This window comes from Cucurbita pepo, chromosome LG07 (genome assembly GCF_002806865.2).
Source record: "Cucurbita pepo subsp. pepo cultivar mu-cu-16 chromosome LG07, ASM280686v2, whole genome shotgun sequence".
In the NCBI taxonomy this organism is placed as follows: domain Eukaryota; kingdom Viridiplantae; phylum Streptophyta; class Magnoliopsida; order Cucurbitales; family Cucurbitaceae; genus Cucurbita; species Cucurbita pepo.
In genome coordinates this window covers 9,727,033-9,736,925 of record NC_036644.1, presented here as the reverse complement: position 1 = coordinate 9,736,925, position 9,893 = coordinate 9,727,033, and the positions used below count along the sequence as shown (strand labels likewise).

Genomic DNA, 9,893 nt, shown 5'->3' with positions numbered 1-9,893 from the left:
TGAGAATTGTCGTGATGTAAAGTGTCAAATTTAGATTTTAAATCCTGATTCAAATTTTCTACCTGAGGCACTATAGATGGTATCAAATTAGAACATTTTCCAGTAGGATTTGATTAGAGACGAACCAAGGGAAATTTAGTGAAAGTGAGGGCATCTAATTACATCTAAATGACAGTGATCTGTAAGATATGATCGTTAAAAAAACACCATCTAATTACACCTTCTTTTTCAATGACTCAAGTGATAAATCCAAATTTCACGTATGAACATGTTAGCATGTACGTGAAAATTGAGACACGACTTTGAAGATCATTAATATGTTGGGTGCAAAATATGGTCTTGAGGACCCACTCCATGCTCACTTGCTCCAACTCTCCTTTATCTAATAATTGTTCTTTCTTTGATTGTTTTGCAAATTTATTGGATCTTTGGATAAAATGCATGTGATGAACATTCTCCAACTTTTTAATGCATGTCTAGGTTTTGATTGATATACAAATTAGGTTTATGTTTAGCTCTCGTCGATCCTCGTAAGTTTGTCAGTTTTTGTTACTATTTACCAATATAAACATAGCTCAGTAGTAATTTACATCTATTCGGTTTCTTGAAATTGAAAGTTCAATAAAAATTTATTCTAAAACAGACCTGCCACAAAAATGTTCTTAAGATGGCGTGAGCTAAAAGTGTGTAAATGATGCTTCTATACCTATGAGTTCCTTTGATTTTTTGTGACACCGAGGAGGGTGCATGAATGAATGGGAACAACGTCTGAATGAGAGCAATCTTGATTTTTGAATATAAGACGGCTAAAAAAGAGCTTAAAATAATTGAAACTTACTACCTATTCCAACAGAGTAGATCTATTTTTTCAATGGTTCAATCATATAAACTTCAAAGTTAAACATGAGAACAAAGTTGCTTAGAGCAATTTTAGATAGGGTGACCTCGTAGCAATTTTTCTAGGTAGCACGTGTGAACAAAGTATCTAGAAATGGCTCGTGTTGGTCTATGGAAGTTATGTGACCACGTTGTATGTGAATACCTGTAACGGTCCAGATTCACCGCTAGCATATATTATTCTTCTTGGCTTTCCCTTAAGGCTTTATAAAACGTGATAGGGGAAGGTTTCCACACCCTTATCAATGGTGTTTTGTTCTCCTCCCCAACCAATGTGGGACATCACAATCCACCCCCTTCAGGGCCCAACGTTCTCGTCGGCACTCGTTCCTTTCTCCAATCGATGTGGGACCGCCACCAAATTCACCCCCCTACGGGGCTCAGCGTCCTTACTGGCACATCGTCTCGTGTCTACCCCCCTTCATGGAACAGCAAGAAGGCTGACACATCGTCTGGTGTCTAGCTCTGATATCATTTGTAACGGCCCAGATTCACGTCCTCTTTGAGCTTTCCCTGAAGGCTTTAAAACGCGTCTGCTAGGGGAAGGTTTCCACACCCTTATAAATAGTGTTTGTTCTCCTCCCCAACCATGTGGGACATTATAGTCCACCCCCTTTAGGGCCCAACGTCCTCGTTGGCATTCGTTTCTTTCTCCAATCGATGTGGGACCACCACCAAATCCACCCCTTATGGGGCCCAACATCCTTACTGTCATACTGTCTCGTGTCTACCCCCCTTTGGGGAACAACAAGAAGGTTGGCACATCGTCCGGTGTCTATCTCTAATACCATTTGTAATAGCTCAGATTCACCGCTAGTAGATATTGTCCTCTTTGAGCTTTCCCTTTCGGGCTTCCCCTTAAGGCTTTAAAACGCGTCTGCTAGGGGAAGGTTTCCACACCCCTTATAAATGGTGTTTTGTTTTCCTCCTCAACCAATGTGGGACATCACAATCCAACCTCCTTCGGGGCCCAGCGTTCTCGTTGGCACTCGTTCTTTTCTCCAATCGATGTGGGACCGTCACCAAATCCAACCCCCTACGGGGCCCAACGGTCTTACTGGCACACCGTCTTGTGTCTACCCCCCTTCATGGAAGGGTAAGAAGGCTGGCACATCGTCCGATGTCTAGCTCTGATACCATTGTAAAGGCCCAGATTCACCGCTAGCAGATATTGTCCTCTTTTATCTCCCTTTCGGGCTTCCCCTTGAGGCTTTAAAACGCATTTGCTAGAGGAAGGTTTCCACGTCCTCATGAATTGTGTTTTGTTCTCCTCTCCAACCAATGTGAGACATCACAATACCAAAGTCATCAGGTACCAAATTAGAATTTGGAATCGTGGACATAAGTCATTTAGGAATAAATACAAGAATCTGAATACATCATAATCTCTCGTGAAAGCATTAATGGTAGTAATTTTGGGAAATTAAAAGCTTTAATTTTAGAAGCTTGATTTGATTAAATTTGTCTGGTTGAAAATGACAAGAAATGAAGTAGTTTTCAATTGATTTATTCCTTCTTCTAGGACCACCAACAAGAACCCTTAGCCAACCTATCAACCATGGCCCTCACCAATTTGCTTCAACCATTCATACTAATAAATAGGAAAGTGAAAGGGAGGGCTAATTAATATTTTTTAAAAATTAATAATTAGAAACCGTGGTATCAACGAACATATGCGAGAAACATACAAATAAGAGCAACGATAGAGATGAAATGTAACAGCCCAAGTCTACATTAACCGATATTATCTGCTTTAATTCGTTCAGTATCGTGTCAGCCTCACAATTTTAAAACGTGTCTGATATGGAGATGATAGATTGTGAGATCCCACGTTGGTTGGAGAGAGGAACGAAACATTTCTTACAAGAGTGTGACCTCACGATTTTAAAATGTGTCTACTATACTGAGGGTGGATTGTGAGATCCCACCTTGGCTGGAGAGAGAGAGAAATGAAACATTTATTATAAGGGTGTGAAAACCTTTCTTTTCCAGGTGCGTTTTAAAACTGTGAAGCTAACGACAATACATAACGGACTAAAGCAGATAATATCTGCTAGCGATGGACTTAGACTGTTATATGAAAGCAGAGGCACCGTTCTCATACCATTTGTAGTCCATGCCCAGGATTCGAAATCTAGATCCAACACCTAAACATTTATTATAAGGGTGTGAAAACCTTTCTCTTCCAGGTGCGTTTTAAAATTGTGAAGCTAACGACAATACATAACGGACTAAAGCAGACAATATCTGCTAGCGATGTACTTAGACTGTTATATGAAAGCAGAGGCACCGTTCTTATACCATTTGTAACGGTCCATGCCCAGGATTCGAAATCTAGATCCAACACCTAATGACTCCGACATTCTCCTACAACTTGGTCATATTACTTACTATTCGCTTCTTAAGAGTGAAGAATATCCATACAAACTAGGACAAGTCTTTCCAACATGTTTTGCGCCCCTAAGAAAATTCTAGGGTAAAGCCCACAAAATTGAAAGCAAATTTGGACCTATGTTAAAAGTAATTTGCCTACTTTATTCATTTTTTTCCCTTTTTCATATGCTAGAGAGTGAGAGAGCTTTAAATATTTAACCTCCCGAAGCTTACCGTAAATACCTAGACACCCAGAAACGAGGAAGGACATAGTAAGCAATGAAATGCTTCAAAGAATTGAAAATAAGTCAGATCCAAAGATTTTCGAACAGGTCAACATTTCAAATTGATATTAAATTCATGAACTCGATCTAATACGAGAACCTAATGTGGATGTCGTTGATCGACGATATATATCATAACTAGCTAAGTCTTACTCTAAGTCGACTCGTTTTTCATAACTAAAAAATTATAAAAGTAATTACATTGTATCAGTCACATCGAATAGTTTCTCTTCTTGTATACTGTGAAATTTTAGCTCGAGAGAAAGAGAGATCGCGTGAAATCCCACATCGGTTGGAGAGGGAAACGAAACATTCCTTATAAAAGTGTGGAAACCTCTCTCTAGTAGACGCGTTTTAAAACCATGAGGCTGACAACGATACATAACGAGCCAAAGCGGACAATATATACTAACAGTGGACTTGAGGTGTTATAGATCAATCATTTCATCGTTATTATCGAAATCATAGCTCGAAACGAAATGGCAATACAGCCAAAGGCCTGTTTCATCTTCTTCTTGTTGATGTTCATCTTGTTCTTCAAATCCAAAAGCTTGTATCACATCAAAGCACAGCACATCGATGGCTGAAACAACTTTTTTCCCTTATAAAAACACTATAAGTACCCACCACACTTAACATCTCTCTTTTTTGGCTTGCTGGTCCCAGCATTTTCCTGCCTGCCGTGGGCACTACTGAAACCCCATAATTTTTCTCCTCCCAAAAATAAAAAAGAAACAAATAATAGTATTGCTTTATTGCCAATCCCATAAGTTCTACACTAAATATACTCATCTGAGTTTTGTAAAAGAATCAATCTTTACATAATGTGTCATTTCGAAAGCATCGACTCGGGAGTCGAGCCATAAATTTTCTCGAGCACGAGAAAAGTTTTATAATTTAAACACTGTTTGATAACCATTTGGTTCTGTGAGATCTTACGTTAGTTGGAGAGTGGAATGAAGCCTTCGTTATAAGGATGTGAAAACTTTTCCCTAGCATATGCGTTTTAAAACCGTGAGACTGACGACGATACGTAAAGGGCTAAAACGGATAATATCTACTAGCGGTAGGATTGAGCTGTTATAAATGGTATAAGAACTAGTCACTGAGCGATGTGCGAGTGAGGACACTGGTCATCAATGGGGTGGATTGTGAGATCCCACGTCGGTTGGGGAGAGGAATGAAACATTCCTTATAAGCTCCATAGCAGACGCATTTTAAAACCAAGAGGCTGACGGCAATACGTAACGGGCCGAAGCGGACAATATCTACTAGCGGTGGGTTTAGATCATAACAAATGGTATCAATACCCGTCACTGAGCAGTGTGTCAGCGTGGACGCTGGCCCCCAAGGGGGTGGATTGTGAGATCCCACGTCGATTGGAGAGCAGAACGAAACATTCATTATAAGAGTGTGGAAACTTCTGTCTAGTAAACGCGTTTTAAAATCGTGAGACTGACTGCGATACGTAACGGGCCAAAGCAACAATATCTACTACGGGTGGGTTTAGATCATTACAAATGGTATCAAAACCAGTCACTAGAGGACGCTGGCCCCCAAGGGGGTGGATTGTGAGATCCCACGTCGGTTGGAGAGGGAACAAAGCATTCCTTTTTAAAACTGTGAGGCTAACAGCGATACGTCATAGGTCAAGGTGGACAATATCTACCAGCGGTAGGCTTAGGCTGTTACAAATGGTATCAGAGTCGCTGGTCCCCAAGAGAGTGGATTGTGAGATCCTACATCGGTTGGAGAGGAGAAGGAAGCATTCCTTTTTAAAACCGCGAGACTGACGGCGACACGTAACGAGCCAAAGTGGACAATATCTATTAGCGGTGTGCTTGTTGTGCTGTTACAAGTTGGTTCTTTGTTTCTTGGCTTTTAGATCCTATTTTGGCTCTCTCTCTCTCTAAAGCACAAGCCTTATTCTCTATATATAAGCTAGAAGTTTCACTGTTTTGATACATTGAAACCAGAAGAAGAACATAAAGCATCTATCTTCTTGCTCTATTTCTCATTTCAATTGGAGGGTTTTCTCATTTAATCTCCATTCACTTCTAAAACCTTCATTTTTTTTTGTTCTTTTTCTTCTAAGCTCAATCATGTCAAGCTGCATCAACAGTGCACAGGAGCAACTCTGCTATATTCCCTGCAATTTTTGCAATATTGTTCTTGCGGTATATAGTTTCATCCACTCCAAATTGGTGTCTAATTCATTCGTTTTTGCCATAAAGATCTGGTTTTTTCCCCTATCTCTTGAAGTTTTCAGATATACATCACTTGCTTTGAAGAGATAGAACCCAAAAGACCATTCCTTTGCTTTTTTATTGGATTTGTTGTGTAATTTTGCCTTGTGGGTTTGTTTTTTTCCTTCTAATTTTGCTGCTAAAGCATGGCCATTCTAGAGAGAGAGAGAGATCTTTGATCCCTAAAAGGCCATTCTTTGCTTCTCTAAGAGTATTCTTTTTCTTCTAATTTTGCACCCATTTCCGAGATCGGTTCGAAGTTTACTAATACCTTAACCTTAATCAGTTTAGTTATGTTCAAATTGATCAAGAGGGTTTCGAGCATCGAAGTTCTAGAGTATATTTGTTATGTTCAAATTGGTCAAGAGGGTTTCGAGGATGGAAGTTCTTAAGTAAATTTCTAAATTGGTCAAGAGGGTTTCAAGCGTCGAAGTTCTAGAGTAAATCTCCAAATTGGTCGAGAGGGTTTCGAGGATCGAAATTGAGTAAGTTTTCAAAAAAATAGTTGAGTTATGTTCAAATTGGTCGAAATGGTTTCGAGCATCACTTTGAACAAAGTTGAATTATGTTCAAATTGGTCAAAAGGGTTTAGAACATCGAAGAAAGAACTAGAAACCCACTTAGATTATGGAGTTTTTTTTTTTTTTTTTTTCCAAACTAGCTTAGCTTGGGTTAAAATCTTGAACTTTTTAAACAAAAATTAACATTTGGGGTTCTTTTAATTTCCTTTGTTCTTCAGAAAATGAAATTAAAAATGATGTATGATCAAACAGGTGAGTGTTCCATGCAGCAATCTCTTAGACATAGTGACAGTCCGATGTGGTCACTGCAGCAACCTCTGGTCGGTGAACATGGCCGCCGCTTTCCAATCTCTCTCGTGGAAAAATTCTCAGGTAATTAATTTATTTATTTCAAAGATTCTCTTGAATTTTGAACATGGGTCAGTTTTGAAAACCCTAGACGGCGGCGGCGGCGGCGGTGGCCGCCATAACCCATAACCTATTTTAGGGTTGCTAAGATCAAGAAAGAAAGTTTTCAAAATTCGAGGCAATTGGGTTGATTTGATTTGATTGATTTGTTGTTGGTGTTAGGATTTTTAGGTTGAATCTTTCATGTCTTTTCCAAAGCTTTTGTCTTCTGCTGTTGAAACAACAGATCGATGAACCGATGGTTTCTCATCTTTTCTTTTGGATTGTCTTTCTTCAACCTCAAATTTTGAACCATTTGTTTGAGATCATAGCTTATAATCTCCAAATGGGTTTGAATAATTAGCTTCATACGTGTAATCGTTCCGGCCACCGCTACCGGATATTGTCTTCTTTGAATTTTTTTTTTTTTTTTCTTTCGGGCTTACCTCAAGGTTTTTAAAACGTGTGAAGAGAAGTTTTCAGACTCTTATAAGAGGTGTTTTGGTCCAATCCCACCGCTACTAGATATTTGTCCTCTTTGAGCTTTTCCTTTCGGGCGTACTCGAGAGAGAGTTTCACACTTTTATAGAGTGTTTCGGTCCAAGCCCACCGCGATCAGATATTGTCATTTCTTAACTTTTCCTCTCAGGCTTACCTTCAAAGTTTTAAAAACTAGAGAGAGGTTTTCACACTCTTATGGATAGTGTTTCGATCCAAGCCCACCGCTACCAATTATTGTTCTCTTTTAGCTTTTCCTTTCGGACTTACCTTTAAGGTTTTTAAAACGCGTCTGTTAGGAAAAGATTTTCACACTACCTCGGATCTTACAATATCTCTCTCTAGAACATATTATTAACTTTGATCTCTCTAAATTAGCTTCTTTGTTTCCTTTCTAAAAAAAGAAGCAAACCCATGAAGCAAAAACTCATTTTATGAAATGGGTTTAAACCGATAGGTTAGATGAACACGATTCTCTACGGTGGTATGATATTGTTCACTTTGAGCATACGTTCTCATAGCTTTGCTTTGGGCATTTTCAAAAGACCTCACACCAATAGAGATAGTATTCTTGGATTATAAACCCATGAACATTCCCTAAATTAGCGGGCCTATAGACTTTCATCATCCAACATAAACACTTAACTTCATATCTCTCTAACATGATTAGCTTAATCTCTCTCTCTCTCTATAGGCATCAAGCCACAGCCACAATGGAAATGCAGCTGATTACAGGGTAGAATTGGGCTCATCATCAAAATGCAACAACAAAATGAAGACGAGAGCACCAATTCAAAACACTACAAATGATGATCAAAGAGTAATCAACAGACGTAAGTTTTTCAAAAAAAGCCCTATGAGTTGTTGTCTTTCCTCATATAAAATATGGCCTAAGAGTTGTTATTTTCAACTTTCAGCTCCCGAGAAGAAGCAGAGAGTACCTTCTGCATACAATAAGTTCATAAAGTATGCAAAAAAAAAAAAAATGAAATTTTGTTGATTTTTATGAAATTCTTTTTTGATGGGTCATTTTAATTTTACTTTTACTTTTGAAATCTGACAAAATTACCTAAAATTCAGAGAGGAAATCCAGAGGATCAAAGCAAATAATCCAGATATTACCCACAGGGAAGCATTCAGTACTGCTGCTAAAAATGTAAGTACAGCATTCAATTTTTTTAATATTGGAAAATATGGCAATCTTTTGGGTATTGACTTGCTTGTTTCTGAAAATGGCAGTGGGCACATTACCCACACATTCAATGCCTCATGCTGGAAGCCAACAATCTCAAGACTCAGAATGATGTGAGTTGATTTGATATCTATAAGTGTTTGTTCGATTTTGTTTCCGGTTCTTTTTTTTTTTTTGTTGGTCGAGTATCAATGTTCTTCACTTTCCAAAAATAGGGTTTCGAGGAATTTGTAGCTATTAGATGAGGCCCGACTAGCTACGTTGGAATTTTTTTGGTCGAGTAATGAGAAACGAGCTAGTCGGGTTATTTTTGTTTGAAAAGGGGTTTAAATAGTGGTGGGAAATTTGAAAGTTGGAATTTTGAGAGATTATTTTCGAGTTTATTTGATATTTAAACTTTTTTTTTTTTTTTTTTTTTTTTTTTTTTTTTTTTTTTTTTTTTTTTTTTTNTGAACATCAATGTTCTTTACTTTTCAAAAATATGGTTTTGAAAACTACTTTTCGCTTTGTTTCTTAAGATTCGAGATATTTGTAGCTATTAGATGTATGATGTCTTAGATTGGTTGGGAGGAGAACAAAATAACTTTATAAGGGGTGGAAACCTTCCCCTAGCAGATGAGTTTTAAACATTTGAGGGGAGACTCGAAAGAGAAAGTCCAAAGAGGACAATATCTGTTAGCGGTGTGTTTGGGCTATTACAAGATGAGACCCGACTAGCTACATCAGAATTTTCTTGATCGAGTAATGAAAAACGGGCTAGTCTCGATTTTTTTTTTTTTTTTTTTTTTTTTTTNTTTTTGAAAGGTTATTTTTGTATGGAATTTTGAGGGATTATTGGGTATTATGAGTGAGTTTTTGAGTTGGGTTTTGATGACTTGATTGATAGGGATCTGAGAAGCATTATATGTCAGTGCCAGGGCTGCACTATTGATTGAAGAAATGATAATGAAAATGATATCATCTCATGATGCCTCTCCACCCATTCAAGACCTTCATCACTTGAAAATGGTATTCTTTAAGGACAAAATTAACAGCCATGCACCATATGTTTCCTTTTCCCTTTCCTTTCTATCTTCACTTCAAACTACTTTATTGATTCTTAGGGGAATGTGTTCTTCAATTTATGACTCAAATTTGCCCTAATTTCCTTTACAATGTAATGTGTTTGATTTTATTATGTATGTATCCCTGTTTTACTCGAGAATGTAAGTTAATTAGTGGAATACCGTCTTTTAATATGTTGTTTCTTTTGTTTAATGAGAGATGAAAGATTTGAGTTTCTGTTCTTTAAAGAAGTGAATAACGGATTAATCAGAATGAATATGTTCATACCGATGTTAAGAATCTTTAAGTGAAACAACAAAAAGAAAGTTGAAAAAATGAAATCGTTCATGTAACAACCCAAGTCTACCGCTAACAGATATTGTCTGTTTTGACCCATTACACATCATCATTAGCCTCACGGTTTTAAAACGTGTCTGTTAGGGAGAGGTTT

The 9,893-nt window shown here is 37.8% G+C and overlaps 1 protein-coding gene across 2 annotated transcripts; it reads left to right on the top strand.

The window, feature by feature from the left end:
* The first annotated feature begins 5,498 nt into the window (after window positions 1–5,498).
* Window positions 5,499–9,655, top strand: LOC111799010 (axial regulator YABBY 5-like). 2 transcript variants are annotated; one of them, XM_023682386.1, is made up of 7 exons: window positions 5,499–5,731; window positions 6,574–6,693; window positions 7,901–8,039; window positions 8,124–8,172; window positions 8,287–8,362; window positions 8,446–8,511; window positions 9,310–9,655. In XM_023682386.1, exons 1-7 carry the CDS (start codon window positions 5,657–5,659, stop codon window positions 9,331–9,333), a joined length of 549 nt encoding a protein of 182 aa, XP_023538154.1. In that variant the 5' UTR covers window positions 5,499–5,656; the 3' UTR covers window positions 9,334–9,655. The 2 variants fall into 2 exon arrangements, with proteins under 2 accessions (XP_023538154.1, XP_023538153.1); XM_023682385.1 differs by having other exon boundaries at window positions 9,285–9,655.
* Window positions 9,656–9,893: the final 238 nt, after the last annotated feature.